Consider the following 16176-nt stretch of genomic DNA (forward strand, 5'->3'; position numbering starts at 1 on the left):
CGGCATTTTTAATAGAAAAGCCGTTAAATTTTAGTAACAATTTTTTGCTGAAAACACCATTAAATATTTCAAACTAATGATATTTTTGCTATAAACGTCACTAAATATTTATTTAGAGGTGTTTGCAAAAAAACATTACTAAGTTTATAAAGGCATAGTAATTAGCAATACTTGTTAGAAAATGTCGTTAAAAAAATATCACCAAATTTTTATTTTCCTGTAACGTTTGAAATGTCTCTCTATGAACACACTTGAATGGGATAAAGAATACTACCTTTGAAATGAAATAACATGTCTAACAGACAAATTTTTTGAATTCTCATATAAAGAGTCTATAATTAGTCAACTTCCAAATATCATTCTTTTACACTAATACATCCTACATTAATTCTAAATTTTAAATCTAATAGAAACACTTAAAACATGTTTAAAAAATACATTACTGCTGATATATACCATTATTAAAAACCACTAGTTTGATGGTGCTACCGGGAATGCAATGGATAAGTATAAGTGTTATATCATGCATTATTAATGCTTTTTCTGGAACTCTTTCGCTTTTATTTTCCTTCAAGTTTAGGCCTTTCTTAGTTGGCTTCGATCATGTTTTCCACTTTTAATCCAACAATCACTTGCTTAGGTGATGGGTTTGTATTTTCTCAAACATCATTTATTATATAGATAAATTTAACATGTAAATTTTATACTTTTTATTAACATATGATGTTTACTTTTTCATATGTTATCCATTATAATGATAGATGACGTTTACTTTTTCAAACTACATCTATTATGATATTCGACAACATTTACTTTTTCAAACGTTATATATTATTTAACATATAATAGCTATATCTTGTAATAATTATCTATTATTTTTGGTGAAAAAAAGTCGATTAAACCTCAAATTGATGAAATTTTCTCTGACAAATATTACAATGTTTTTCCAGTTTCGGTCTCTGAAAATTTGCTCCTAGGAAAAAAGAATTTTTAAGCCTATAGTGGTAAAGATATATATATATATATATATATATATATATATATGATGGAGGGTTAAACCTTAAATTGAAAAAATTCTCTGACAAATATTAATATGTTTTCCCAATTTCACTCTCCGAAAATTTTCTTGCAAGAAAGAAGAATTTGAAGCCTATAATAGTAAGATATATATATATTGGTTCAATCAGTTAGATTTATTTTTTTTTGACAAAAAGATTCTGCTGGTGGTAATTTGTTTGGGTTATCTCGAATGCGTGACTTGCAACCAACTGTCTTAGACTGTTAAATATGACACATTTTACCTTGACTTGGAGGACTGAACAATCTATTTATTTCTAGATTTTTCTTACAAATATATATATGATGGAAGATTTTCTTTATTAATTCTTATGTTATTTGTACTCAATCATTTTTGTTGCTCTGTGATAATTTTGAAGTGGCTACGTTACTCTATTTCTTTGAATATTCGATCCTTATGGTTTCAAAAATATTTCTTCATTCCTCTATTTTCTAAGAAAAATATTAAGAAGTTAATATTATTGTAAACAGATTCATTCCCTTTTTGTTTTTTTCCTTGTTAAAGCCTCCGAGTTCTTCGTCACTTTATCAAATAAACTAAAATTAATTATAAAAAATTCAACAAAAAAAATTTTAAAAATTTATTTAATTTTTATTTTATGTAAAATGATATTTTCCTATGCATGATACTAGGTGTCAAACATTGAGACTTTGAATGCCTCTGTGCGTGTCAGATGGAGCTTTGGTTTAAGATGCACTTTCTATGATATTAAGCAGTATAATAGACCCTAAATACTAATTATTAAGAGTAAAAGTAAGACAAATTTTGCATTCTAATAGAACTCTAAGAAAACCATAAAGAAAGGATGGTTTCTGATTACTGACTGTTTCCTTTTTTTTTTTTTTTTTTTACATAGTTGGAAATGTTAAATTCCGGATGCAATGGAGGAATCCTATATTCCATAAACCAGATATAAAAATAACATTTCTAAGAGTAAGATTCCTTGAAAGAATCCTAAAACTCATGAATCAAATATCGCATAAGGTTCAACTGGACCAAAACTAATTTCAAAAGTAAATCCCTCCTGCCGATTTTCCTCAAAAATAAGTTGGAATGGGTTTATTTTTGGTGTGTGGAAGGAAAGAAACAAAAGAGTTTTTTGTCAACATAATCGCCGCAATGGCTCCATTTTACAGTTTGTGAAGGACGCAACACAATACAGGCTGCATGGTACTCACCGTACGTCTACCAATTCTATTAATATTCTTGTTTGTCGTAATTGGGATCTTGATGAAACATCTACCAATTCTATTAATACATCTACCAATTCTACAGGTTGATTTGTTTGTATTTTTTTTTTATTCATTATGATTTTTAAATTTTTTGTAGCAAACTCTGTTATCTTTTTGGATGAATAAAAATTAACTTATTAAAAAAAATATCCCTCAGGTTTTCGCAAAATAATAATAATAATAATAATAATAATAATAATAATAATAATAACGATTGATCAAAGAAAAAATAGTTGGAAAGAAAATTGGGTAAAGAAATTAAATTGGATAATGGATTTGTGAATATGAAAGCAAGATTAAGAAGAAATCAAAGAAAATGAGCGCTTTCGTTAGTGATTTCTGTTGCTTCAAGAGCTTTTTTTGGGCGATCTTCGAGAGTGGCTGAGGAGTGATTTTCTAGCTGTTTTGCTCATTTTTTGGAAACGCAGACCTTGTTTTGCCTATCATAATTTCGAACGGAAAGCCTAACCAAAACAAGAAAAAAGGCAAAAACAGGTAGTACTCCTGATTAGACAGCTAGTGTGAGGGAAGTGAAGCTAAAGCTATAGAGGTGGATGCCAAAGCTGATGGTTTTATCAACAAGTTTAAGCAATTGAAGTTGCAAAGCATTGATTCGGCACAAGGAGATGAATTAAATTTCAAATTTTTTTTTCATTTATTTCAGGGTTTTATTATTGGGGTTCGAATCAAATTGCCAAAAAAATTCTCTAGCCCATCTCCCTCACCTTTTCTCAATTTCGTTTTTCCCTGTGCCTTTTTGTTTGTTAGATTTTCCTTTTCAATTGGTATTATTATTTTTTTTGTGATCATTTGAATTTAAGGGCTATTCCATTCCTTTACAATTTTTTCTTTTTTTTCTCGTTAAATTTTGAAGGAATTAATTTTTTTATTAAGAAAAGAATTTAATGGCTTAATTTAATAAAAATTAGACTTAATAACATGTGCATTATACACTCATTATGAAGTCTTTTTTTTTAACAATAAAAAAATATTTAATTTTATATTGAATTAAATTAAAAATGTATCTTTAATTAAAAAAAAAAAACTCAAATACTCTCTTTTCCTTTTTTTTTGTTCATTTTTTTTATATTCGAAAATTATATATATTTTTTAAACATCTAAAATTCTTATTATATATATATTTTTTATATTTTTTTAACATTAAAAACATGAAATTTTAATTTTATAAAAAAAATTAAAATTTTGTATTAAATATATTAAAATTTTAAATTTTTTTTGAACTCCATGAAAATCAACATATAACAAATATTTTAGCATGAAAGAAGTATTATATTTTAAATTAAGCATTTAATTAATTTTTTTATTATCATTAAATAATTTGAGATTGTAAAAAAAAAAAAAAATTCGGAAGTATTTGGTTCAAGGATCAGCATTTTTCAAATTGAAAAGAAATTAACGGTACCGCTTTAAGTAGCCAAAATTCATCACTATGTAGTGTGACGACTATAAGAGCATAAAAAGACAAATATAACTCCGTAAGTTAATATTACCTCTGAAAGGCGAAAAAAATGAAAGCTGCAGAGATTCCAATGAAACCCAGCGACAACATCCGAAGCCAAACCCAGCTGAAGACTGAAAAGCCCCCTTTCAGACCTACAAAAGACGACACCAAGCCCGCCCTTCAAGACCCGGTGACCATTCCTCTTCTCTCTTTCTTTGCATCAAAATAATTGTTTTGTTATAATCAAATTTCAACACTTCCTTTTTTGTGGGTTTCTGAAAATATTTGGTTTTATCGTTGGCAGATACTGAGATCGGACCCCAATGAAACAGAGGAAGCAGTGCTGCGATTGCCTCCTTTTCCTACTACACTCAACTGAAGCCTTCAAAATTTCATTCCCCATGGTTCAATTTCAGCGCTCTCTTTTTGTTTTTGTTTTTGTTTTGTTTTGTTTTTTTTTTATTAGTTTCTCTATTTTGTTTGTTTTGATTTCCATGGATTTTGGCATTGTGATGAATTGAAGTTCAATTTTCTTAAAACTCTCTTTCTTTCTTTCTTTCTTTTTTAATTTTAAACCAACAATTGTTGGTTCCAAAAATTTTCGTAGATTCATTGGTGGAATTAACAATTTACAAGTGAAGGCTTTCAATCCAATTCATTAGAAATTATTAGAGGCGTCACTTAAAAGAGAAAAAATTACAAGATATAGTCAGTCTTTTACCTAATTTGTGGAACAATTCTTTTTTTTTTTGTTGGCAAAAAGTAAAGTAAGCTGTTTGGCACATTTGACTATCTCAAGTTCATTGGGATTTTTAAATGAAATTATAAATTACAGTTTTTTTTAAACATGTAAAAAATATTTAATACTAGTTTTTTTTTTCTTTACGTTTTTATAATTTTTTTAAGTTATAAAATTATAATGATCTTTTTTTTGGAGAAAATGCATATTCACTTTTTTTTTGTTGAAAATTTTCGCTTGATTTCATTTATTTTTATTAATTAACAAAAGATTTTTTTATTTTATTTTGTAGTTTAAAACTTGTAATTTCATTTGATAATTTGAAAAGATTTTCGTTTTTCAATCTTCCACTACTAGGGATGATTTATGAACAATCATCCTTAATACTTCCAAGGATGATTGGTGGGAACAAGCAGACAGATTTTGGTCCCATATTGAAACTTTTGAAGATGACTTGCTTTAAATTATGTAGTGTAATTCTAGAGCTAATGACATGTTCTATACCACTCTACAAAATTAAATAGTCTACTTTGAACATTGGCCATTAAGCCTCATAATATTTTTTTTTTTTAAAGAAAAAGCATTTAAGATTAATCACAACTCACAGCGAGGAAGGTGAAAATTACAAAACTTAATCCTGCGAGGATTTGGGAATTTTTGGAGTCAACCGTAGGGAATGTGTATTTAGGCAATTGGCACTAAAAACTTTGGATGGCAGCAGCTGAAACCATTGCGATTAGGCGTTGTTGCAGGTTGGCCAGTATGAGATAAATCAAAATTGAGAATGATGACAAGTTGGGCAACTGACCTCAACCTTGTGAGCAAACATTCTAACTGAAAGCCAACAAATATTCGTTAAGATACATGTATGATACAACATTATAAAGCAAGACAAATTCCATTGCACCTGCCACGCTGAGGGTGAAATTCCTATCCAGTCTTTACATTTAACATGGTACATCCACACAAAACAGATTGAGATAATAAGGTAGGGGATTTTTTCCTCACAAAGAATGCCACCACTGACTAATGATTTCAGGATACAGTCCTTCCATAGCACAGACAGGCAAGATAGAGATTTTTTGCCCATTTTTCCTACACATAAAAAACAACACACATGAAATATATATATATATATATATATATATATCTAGATATACACACACATATAAATTTATAAATCATCATATAGATTTAAACATAATAAGAATTAATATGTTCATATAGATTGCAACTCATCAACTACTAGAAATATTTCCCACTAGGAAAAATAAGTATAACAAGATTAAATGCAAAAGAGTTAATTACACTTTTGGTATTTAAACTTTGAAAAAATATACAAATTGAAAAGAAAGTATACAATTTGCATCATGAACTTTAAAATAATGTATCATTTTAATTTATATTTTGATCCTGTTAACTTATTTATATGATATTTAACCAGTATAATTTTGTTACATGCATATTATTTATTAAATAAAAGAGAAATATTCATGTGGATATCATGCGATAAAAAATGATTAACTGGTTCTAGACGTTTTTTAAGGTTCAAGTAAAAAGTATTTATATTGAACAAAAAAAAATGACGATGATATGTGTGGTGAATACATAGTAATAGTTGTTAAAATATAACATATATAAGCTGATATGGTTAGTGAGATCAGAATTTGAGTTAATATGATACATAATTTGAAAGTCTAGGAAGCAAATTGTACATTATTTAAAAGCTTATGGTGCAAATTGTATGTTTAAGTTTTTTAGATACCAATTTGTATATTTTTCCAAAGTTTAGATACCAAAAGTACAATTAACTGAATGCAAAAAGGAGAAAAAGAAAATAAAAAACATGAATAATCTTGCAAGACACCCTAAAACTAACTTATATGGTACTACAAACATAAGTTTTCAGTTTATGGGGATATGATTGGAAGAGATGGATACCAAATCTGATCTTTGTCATTTATAAATATTACCTACTCATTGGCCAAAAAAATATATTAACTTCATAAACTTGTAGAGCATAACAAGTCTTATGTACATAAGTATTACAGAGGCAACAGAACCATTACCTTAACATGTGTGCTGGGAAATTGAGATGTGCGTAGAGTTTCTTGAGTTTCATCACCAGGTTTGCGCTTAGGTATGCTCAAGATTAGAGCAGCTTGATCAGGAGTTGCAGCTGTTGATGTGATTCTATAACCACTATCCCAACGTCTGTGGATACCCTCACTTGGATAGAGAAAATCAAGTTCCACAACCTACAGCATAAGTCAACAATAGTAAATAAGATGGGATGGAGAGAATTCAAAAAAAAAAAAAAAAAAAAAAACATTCCAGGCTTAAGTGATGTGAACCCATTAAGACTAAAATGCATTTATCACATTAATATTTTATTTCCAATAAATTTTTATGATAACTTAGGTTCTACTTGAATAACTTTCTAGTAGAGATGTAGTCAACTCTAATCATTGCTTTTATTTTTGACTTACCAATCGCAATTTATTACATAGAAAATCATCTATAAAATAATAAACTTTTTTTAATTATATTTTTTGGAGACCTGCCTCAGAGTTTCACGTGTGAAGCTGCAAAAGAAATGTTCTAACATTATCTATTATCACTCATAATAGTCATGGCACTATTGATTAGGGGTGTTGCCAATTGAGTTAATTGTTCTAAAAAAATAATCTTTTGTTGAATACTAGCAAATTTATAATACAAAATGGGTCGTAAATATGACATTTTTTTTATATTTTTTACTTTTTATTTTGCACCTAAATTTTTTTTTTTTAATTGTCACTATGTTCTATTATGATTTCCTAATATCATACAAATAACATTTTCAATTTTACATAACAAATTCCTTTCCATAGTAAAAATGTTATAAACCAACTAAAATAATTTCAATAAAAGATAAATTGATAAACATTACAATCAGATCAGAAAATAAAGACGATGATTGCTAATGAAACAAAATTGAAGACACTATTATTGACTTCCAGTTCAACATGAATCCAAACAAAGAAAGAAACCACTGACCAATAGTCATCAAGTTGCCATTGCCATAGAGAATCCACTCTTCTAAAAGACAGCAGAAATAATTGTATTGCAACTGAGATCTAACCTGATCACTGAAGCCTGCATTGCGAGACATAACAACACCCCATCGGCTCCCAGCAGTTGCCATTGAGGTGACATAAAAACCCTCTCTCCACTTTTTGTTTATCCACTTAAAGGGGAAGGAGTCACTCACTTTATAAGATTGTTGAGTGTATTGGGTGCCTAAAAAGATTATCATGATTCAGAAATCTTGAGCCAAAATAGTAAATGAAAAAAACCAGATGTTTGCTCAGATCTTATTAATCCTCTAGACGTACAAATTTTGATAAAAACTAACATGTCTGCTTATGCATACTCAAGAGTAGTGCCATTCAGGTTGTCTGTAAAAAGATTTGGAGCTAAGTTGTAGATAATGAACAGGTTTTGTATCAGGATGCATCTTTCTATTCTATCAAGAGTTGCTTCAATTACCCAATTGCACCAGCGCCATGAGAATGGGAACCATACAGAAAAATTCGGTTCTCATCTAGTTGATTTCCTCAGTTTCTGGGTAAGTCCTAAACCTATAGGATTTAATTCCTACGAGAGAAAGTAGAGAACATAAGAAACCAAACTAGAATTCAGAGAATTGGTCCTTATGACATGTTCAATGAACAGCAAAAGTCACAGCCATCCATAACTTGAACAGAACCTCATATATATTTGACATCAACTAATCCATGCAACCAAAAAAGTCTTGGTATTCCATGCAAGAATCTTTCAAAGGGTATGGAGGAAGATATCTTAATTTGGCAGCACAGTTTATCAGGATTTGGAATCTAGATATGCTTAAGTATTTTGTGCATAGGTTGATTAAATTGCTGAAAAAAAGGTCATAATAAATAGGGAGTATCTGTCAAAGAAAAGAATTCATCATCAACTAAATCCTCAAATACTCTTCTCCCCACCCCTACCCATCTAAAGAGCTTTTGGTTTTAGTGTTTATTTGTTTATTCCATTAAAACCAAAAAATTTCATCACACAATTTAGATAAAGCAGAATATGAAACTAACCTTTGGACATAACAACAAGGGAGCTTCCACTGTTAGAACCAGCAATAGAACTAATGTAATAGTTCTTCTCCCACTGATCCATGATCCACTCCTGCATATTTGGAAGATAAGTCCTTTAACATAAATACTTTGGTTACAATAGGGAGAGAAACTAGCAAAAATAACAATATGCAATAGGAGGTCACCTTGTGTAAGAAGGAAGGTGAAAGCTCATAAACTTGGCTTGTGAAGCCAGTTCCAGCATCCATAATTAATGCCCAAAGATTGGTACAAGATGCCACACAGCTTATCAGTAGACCATCTGCCATTCCTTTCTCCACATGTTGAGCCAACCTTGCATCAGCCACATTGTAATGGTACCTAATTGCATGATAACCAAATAGTTAAATTGAAACATCAAGCAAAGAAGGCTAGTATATATGAACAATTTTTTCCCCTCATTATGGTCTACATGCTGATCATACTCCAACCAAAGCGAAGGAAACAGCTACAAGAAATGGACCTAAGAGGTGTTTCATCTAGAGGACCACCAAAAAATGTGCAGCACGTAGCTTTTTACCACATGTTAAAAGGTTGGTATCACAGGATAAATCAATAGCATAATGAGAGTCCAAACTAATTCAAATATATTTACTTAAGATTCTATTGGATGTTGCCTTCGCTACTTTCCTTTTGCTTTTTGCTTCTTCAAAAGTTGCTAAAATGAGAAATAAGCTAATCCATAAAATGTAACACAATCAAAAGCCTTCCTTTTGAAAGTAAATCATGCATTTTGCAAAGCATAAAAAAATAAATTTTAATCATTCCAAAAATAATTTTGCTTTTGCTTTTGGACTTTTGCTTTTGGAAGCAAAAAAGCATGCAACCAAAGTAACAACCATGTCTAAAATAACAAGGGGCCATATCGAGGTGCATTTTAGAAGACAAGAAAAATCTAGAATCAAAATCATAATGGTATGAGTAAAGTCATTTTCAGGATAAATGACCCAGCATCTTATAAAAGATTACAGTAAACATCAGTTTTCATTTTTTTAAAGCTTTTTACCCGCTTTCTTTTGTCCTTTTCACAAAGCTTTAATTTGAGAATCAGTAAAATCCCCTAATTACGAACATTGAAAGCCTCAGATAAGTACAAAAAAAGTCTCTTTGATTTGCAAAATAAAAACTTTATCCATCAATAGGCTTCGGTAAGTATATAGTTATAATCTTAAAAAATCATTTAATTCTGATTGTCACAACCCTCCGAAGACAGATGCATGAACTTCCAAAGCTATTTTAAAGGCCAACATCATTTTCTATCTACTGACCAACTAAATACATAAAAGATATGCAACAACAATTCAGGAACAAAAGCAGTTTAAGGCAAAATGGCATATATGTTTTAACCGTCTTTAATTAAAATGGAAAAGCATGCAATGAAAATAAGCTATGAAGACGGAAAACTACTCCAAAATACCTCTGCTTCATTGGAAGTCTTGCATTGTAGACAGAAATCCACTGTGTAGCAGGAACTCCAAGTCGAACCTTCTTCTTGGGTTGACCATCTTCTTCTTCAGTGTTCAACCTACCTCGTTTTTGGCCTACTTGATAAATAATCTACCAAATTTTCATGATTATTATTAATCTGTTAACAGCAGATGGTAGTGGTAGCCATGGGGGAGCCTTGGCCCTCCCAAAAAAGAATAATTTTTATTATAAACAATAATAAAAATTATAATTTTTATAATTTACACTTTTTAATAGAATAGAATTGAAAATAAAAAGTATAATGTTAATTGAAAACCGATTTGACTTTCTAAGTTTCAATTAAGTCAAAATATTGACTCAAATGAAAATCAAAAGTATAATTTAACCACCCCCCAAAAAAAAAATTAAATGTCAAAATCCTCCATTGAGAATCTTAATATATTTAAATATCTATAATATAATATATTGACGAAAACGTAAACTTTTACTCATATTTCTAAATTGTCATTTCAAATATTCTTGTTATAAATATTAATAAAACTTATCTAATTTGTAAAAAAAAAATTCATATTAAATGACTTATTAAAATATTTTTATCATAAATATTAATCCAATTTGTAATAAGAATTCTAATTACATTTAGTGATTTTTATTAAAATAGTTTTATTAATCCTAATGGTATAGAATAATTTATACATTTATATTACAGTTTTTTTATTTTTATACTTAAAACATTATAACTTAAGAAATATTTATATTTTAAATATAATTAATGTTTTAAAATAAAAATAAAAAACAAGTACCACGTGCAACGTGCTTGACAAAAAATAGTAGTACACATAAATACCTTTTGAGCACCATCGGTGTTTATTGGTCTTATAGCTGGATTTGGTCCTAACAAACCCTCAAATAAAGATATTAGTTTGGAGTAGTTGGGCTCATCATCAAACTTCATATTTACCACAATCTCAAGAAATTGTTTTAGAGGTGGAGGGCAGAAGCAGCAAAGCATTTCAGGTGATGTAGCCATTTTTTTTTTGCAGACCAAGAACGATTTATTGTCACCCTGGATTTGGAAAGTAAAAGAAAGAACAAGAAAACAATGTAGAAGATGAATGCTAAAACAAGCCTCTGGTAAGCAACTCACTTTGATAATTATATCAGCTGTACCTGATAGCCCTGCCATGGTAATCGACCTCGATGTAGGAATATGAGTGTATATGCAAGAGACTCAAGATCATCTCTTCTACTGGCAGTTCTTCCCAAATGCGCATGAACGCTAGCATATCGAACGGTTCCTCTGTTGAATATGAAAATTACAGAACACAATAATATCAGCAAAAGAGTTGACCATACAAAAATCTCCAACTAGACAAACATCAGACAAACCTAAACATATCAGGACGTTGATCATAATCAACATGCAGCCCACTGCTGCCATCTTTCCACTTTGTTGCTGCAATGCCGTGTAGATAAAACATAAGAAAAGAATCAAAAATGAAAGCATAGCAGAGATACCATAGGGATAAAATGAAATTTACTCGCCTAATCCAAGGTCAACAAGAAACAACTTCTTCTCTTGTGGTGTAGATGGTTGACCAAGTAAAAAGTTCTCAGGCTTAACATCCCCATGCACATAACTGGTATCAAAGAGGGTCAACATTCAAAGCAAAAGTTAGTACAAAACAAAAGCAATGAGTTGAAAACAAAATAGATTTAACATTTAAGAAAGATACTAATATAATAAATTTATGGAGCTTTTAAGAAAGCTGGCATTCATAGTATCTCAAAATAATTAAAATCACAAACCCTTTTGCATGCATCTTCTCCAGAATTGATAGGGACTCAACAGCTATACAAGCTACCATTTCTGCAGACATCCTGCATGTGAAATTGAGAACAAAAATTTATATCCAAGTAGGCACCAATTGAAAGTGATACAATTGGAAAAAGAAAAACTTGCATACACTTTCATTTGCCCAGAAGGGTTAAGACAATTGTAGCATTTGTTCATGGGGAACAAGCATATGTTCAATCCCACCCAAAACCCAAAGAAAATCCAAGAAAACCAAAAGCTTAGACGTTCAAGTCTACCCTTACCAAAGGAACAGCAATAAGAGGAGTGCATGTACCTTCTTCAATCAGTTCCTTATTCATTTACTATTTTTTTATAGAATGAACAGTGAAGAACTAAGGGTCTGCCAGATAATTAAACATCTAATGTAAAAAATATTAATTCTAAGGTTTAGGGTCTTTTAGAGTTGTGTATGAGTGCACGTGGTGCTTTAGAATTGGGTTTTCGGTCGTTTTTATACGGTTGGGTTTTTGTCTGTTTTTCTTAAAACAATCCAAAAGATACCCTAGAGGAGAGAGAAAACAAAGCTCTCCAATCACTAAATAACTTAGAAAGCCCAAGCACGAACATATTCTCTCAAAATGTTTCTAGTGGAAAAATAACATGGCAAATGTAAGGGAATTTTTGTTTCTTCAAGAAGTGTCCAATGGGCAAAACTAAAAACAATTGTTATTCTATAATATAAGAATGAAGCGGTTTTGGACTTAATAAAGTGTGTCAGCTTATATTGTCTCTCATTTCTGAATAAGTAAACCATAAAGAAGGAACAGGAGGCAAGTGTTAACAAGGTGGAGAAGACAGGTCACTCACACTTGCCCTGAAGAGTTCCAAACATCCCATAAGCTTGGCCCTAACATGTCCATAACCTGAAAATACACAAGTAGAAGTAAAGCCATGGATTTAGGATAGATAAACAAATAGAAGATAAGCTGCAGATCATACCATCACATAATAGTCTCCTTGCTTTCCTTTGTAGTGTACTTTGGGAACTCCATGGCTACCACCAAGAGCACTGTTCACAAAAAACTCAACAAACTGTGTTAGATATAGTCATAATTTAGAAATTTTCCAAAAAAACTAGAAGGAAAATAGAGCCACCTACTTGTAAACTTGCCATTCATATGGAGGACCATAATTACAGCCTTTGCTGTTTCTATGCTCAAATTTCAGAGCTACCTAAAAGAATGCAAAATAGTAACAGAATTAATATTAATATCAAGAATTAAGGTGGCATGAAACTGGCTTAAGATAGCTGAAGATGATTTACCTCCATGGCTGCAGAACCAGTTGCACGTTCATTTCCACCACTAACACGTCGTCCAACAAACACCTGACCAAATCCACCTTTACCAAGCTTTCTCTCTATCTTGTACACAGGAGATCCCCCAAATTGAACCTTGCAAAGTTAAAAGGAAAATATATTCAATTAACCAAACTAAACAGGAAAAAATGATATTACAACATTAGAAAACAAAGATTACCAGAAAGAAAGAAAAGAAAGAAAGAAGAGGAGTGGAAGGAAAAGGGTTTCCATTTTTCCTCTCTAACTTTTCACTTGTTTGACAGTGGGAAATTAGGAGAAGGAAGGAAAATCGGTGGATTTTCACCATTCCATTCCCTCAAAATTCAAACAAGTGGGAGGATAACATACATTCAACTAAAATTAATCACTTGATTTACAATTTTATTCAATTTTTTTCCATCCTTCTATTTTCCATCTATTGTATCAAAATGAATAAGTGAAAACGAATTCCATTCCCTATTCCTTCCCTCCATTTCCTTCCTTCCGAAAAAACACAGTGTTACCTAGACAAGAAGCAGAAAGTAATTGGCTCTCAACACTTTCACCAGACAGAAAATGCACAAAAAAAGGAAAACTGTTTAATTAGACTGAAAGGGAAAAAAGAGTGCCATCATTGAAAATATAAAAGCTTGAAACAATAAAAAAAAAACCAACAAGCAAGTGCCAAAGAACCACAATACTTTCAATAATAAACAAACGCAGTTCAGAAAACATTAAAAAAAAAAAAAAAAAAGAAGGGAAAACAACAAGCATACCCTCTCTGGAAAAGGTGCAGTACTTCCCTCCTCTTCCTGTCCAGCAGCCTTGTTAGCACTCAAGCCACCGCTCTCATCCCCCATCACAGCACCCTTCTTTTCTTTATCAACCTTTACCACCTCCTTCCTCTCGATATCGCTATCTCTCTCTGATATCACAATCACCTGATGATTATGATTATGATTATGATCTTCTCTTGCGGTCGCAGCTACTACTACCTGACAATGATCCTTCTCCTTCAGTCTTTTGGCCGCCAATCTCGTCCTCGGCCTACCCCCCTCAGCAGCAGCAGACGCAGCCGCACGTTTCCGGCCTTGATTCCGCTGCCTCGTTTGCTTTTGCTCTTGTGGTGGTTGCTGCTGCTGCTGCTGCGCTAACGTGGCGCGGCCTCTACAGACTCCTTTTCGAAGCTCTGGCATTTCGTAAACCCCATGCAATTGAAACGAAATCCTAATAATTCGATCATTGTATACTTTCTTCTTGGACACCAGCCATGGATGATTTTTAAATAAACAATTGGAGAAATTTTTCCTGTTTCCTGAAGAAACAAGAAATTGAATCGACCATTCAAATTTTAGGGGGATCTGGTTTAATTATTTTGAGGATTCAAACATAAGATGGGAATTTTCGAAGCGACTGGAGGGTTAGGGTTTGGCGGAGGACGAGGAAAATTTAGGAGAGAAATCAGAAAAGAATAAGGGGAGAGAGAAAAAAACAAAGAGGCACCCGCCGGCTCCCAAACTCGACACTATGGAGCGAATGGAATTCGGGTTTTGGGTTGCTGTGGGGCCAAACGTGGACCATTTGCGTCAAATTTCCCCCACCTCAACATTTTCTAAGGACGAGTCCTAACCTGTGTGGCTGTGCATTTCTGTTTATATCATCCGGCATTGGAAGAAAGATTTTAATAATAATAATTTATTTTCTTTTTAAATTAAATTTTGTAAATTTTATAATTGTTTATTAAAATTTATATTTTATGCAGTAATTTACCTAGCTCACAAGAGATATTCAACTGTATTATCATAATTATTACTCCAAAAAACTTTCATATTAACATATAATGATAATGAGTTCATTTATCCTATATTTTGATATCATAATGATTAAGTTTAGAGGTCAAATTAATCCGCTTGAGCCTTCATTACTTCCTCGAATGCCAAGTAAACTTAAAACCAATAGAAGGAAACAATACAAAGAAGCAATAGTTGGAGAAAAAAATGCAAGGACTATCAAATGCACTTTTTGCCTTAAGTTTGTACATAATAAAAGTTGTCCTAAATATGCTACTAAAAACAATTAAAAAGAAATTACCAAGTTTTACTTTCTTAATTATGTTTAATTACTCATACTATGTTTGGTTTTTAAGCAGGAAACAAACCAAAAGTGTTACATCAAGACCATAATTTGCTAGAGGCTTTTCAAGAATGCTTGTTGTAGTTCATAGATCTTCAAGATTACATGTTGTTTTTGATAGATCTTCAAGATTGCAGCCTATATTTTATAGATCTTCATGATTGCTTGTTGTTATTGTTGGTGAGCAAGGGCGCAATTAAAGAGAGTGATAGAGGCCATGGCTCGCTCAAAATTTTTTTTACACCATTGGTGCATCGGTATAAAATCAAGAGTTGCATCAGTGATTATAAAATTTGCAATTCTTTGCTTGAATCTTTAAGTGTTAGTTTTGTGGCCACAAACCAATGTTTCTAGTGGAAATCCCAAGTATAGTGCTAGAAGGGCTAGTCAAGGTAATTAATATCCAGCTTGGTGAATGAAATTAGATATAAAGATAAGGTTTTAGTAAAAAGCACATAGATGTGTGTTAGGTTGTCACCTTTTATAGTTTTTTGTTGAACAATATAGAGACATGTAACTTTTTGTTATAGTGGTGTGATTCCCACTTATGTTGTATGTTTAATTATGTTGCTAGTTTTTAAAACATTGTTTGTCATTTTCATATTAATATAATTTTGGAATTATAAAGTATATGGTTGATATTATTATTGCATGTTAACAAATATGCATTGGTAATTATGATAATGGTCTTAAAAAGCCTTGCATTTAAGCCATTGAAATGGTCCTAAATTTTGAAGTTAGATTTTTTAAGAACGGTTGTTCCCCTTATAAACAAGATTGATCCTTTTTAAAACATTGGAGGATGGAAGCCAGATT

The 16176-nt window shown here is 31.2% G+C and overlaps 2 protein-coding genes across 2 annotated transcripts; one reads left to right on the top strand and one right to left on the bottom strand.

Annotated features, from left to right (window-relative positions):
- Positions 1–3768: 3768 nt before the first annotated feature.
- Positions 3769–4311, top strand: LOC149514711 (uncharacterized). Its single transcript, XM_089744615.1, has 2 exons — positions 3769–3962; positions 4077–4311. Exons 1-2 carry the CDS (start codon positions 3840–3842, stop codon positions 4149–4151), a joined length of 198 nt encoding a protein of 65 aa, XP_089600741.1. The 5' UTR covers positions 3769–3839; the 3' UTR covers positions 4152–4311.
- Positions 4312–5296: 985 nt separating this feature from the next.
- Positions 5297–14742, bottom strand: LOC111301816 (casein kinase 1-like protein HD16). The gene is made up of 16 exons (XM_022897798.2): positions 14004–14742; positions 13213–13341; positions 13048–13121; positions 12888–12957; positions 12756–12811; positions 11900–11971; positions 11636–11730; positions 11480–11546; positions 11261–11390; positions 10938–11156; positions 10080–10219; positions 8809–8983; positions 8624–8714; positions 7636–7793; positions 6581–6769; positions 5297–5606 (listed from the first exon to the last, which is right to left on the bottom strand). The coding sequence occupies exons 1-16, from the start codon at positions 14421–14423 to the stop codon at positions 5547–5549; spliced, it is 2145 nt and encodes a 714-aa protein (XP_022753533.2). The 5' UTR covers positions 14424–14742; the 3' UTR covers positions 5297–5546.
- Between the last annotated feature and the right edge of the window lie 1434 nt (positions 14743–16176).

This window comes from Durio zibethinus, chromosome 15, assembly GCF_047325235.1.
Source record: "Durio zibethinus cultivar Kanyao isolate XHJ-2024 chromosome 15, ASM4732523v1, whole genome shotgun sequence".
Lineage (NCBI taxonomy): Eukaryota > Viridiplantae > Streptophyta > Magnoliopsida > Malvales > Malvaceae > Durio > Durio zibethinus.

Bases quoted from the DNA above. Each gene is read 5' to 3' on its own strand.
- LOC111301816 (XM_022897798.2), bottom strand. From the start codon at position 14,423: ATGCCAGAGCTTCGAAAAGGAGTCTGTAGAGGCCGCGCCACGTTAGCG. The intron at 11,972-12,755 runs GTGAGTGACCTG...TTTCACATGCAG, and splicing joins TGGAACTCTTCAGGGCAAGT to GATGTCTGCAGAAATGGTAG. The intron at 8,715-8,808 runs GTGACCTCCTAT...CCAAATATGCAG, and splicing joins CACCTTCCTTCTTACACAAG to GAGTGGATCATGGATCAGTG.
- LOC149514711 (XM_089744615.1), top strand. From the start codon at position 3,840: ATGAAAGCTGCAGAGATTCCAATGAAACCCAGCGACAACATCCGAAGC. The intron at 3,963-4,076 runs GTGACCATTCCT...TATCGTTGGCAG, and splicing joins AGCCCGCCCTTCAAGACCCG to ATACTGAGATCGGACCCCAA.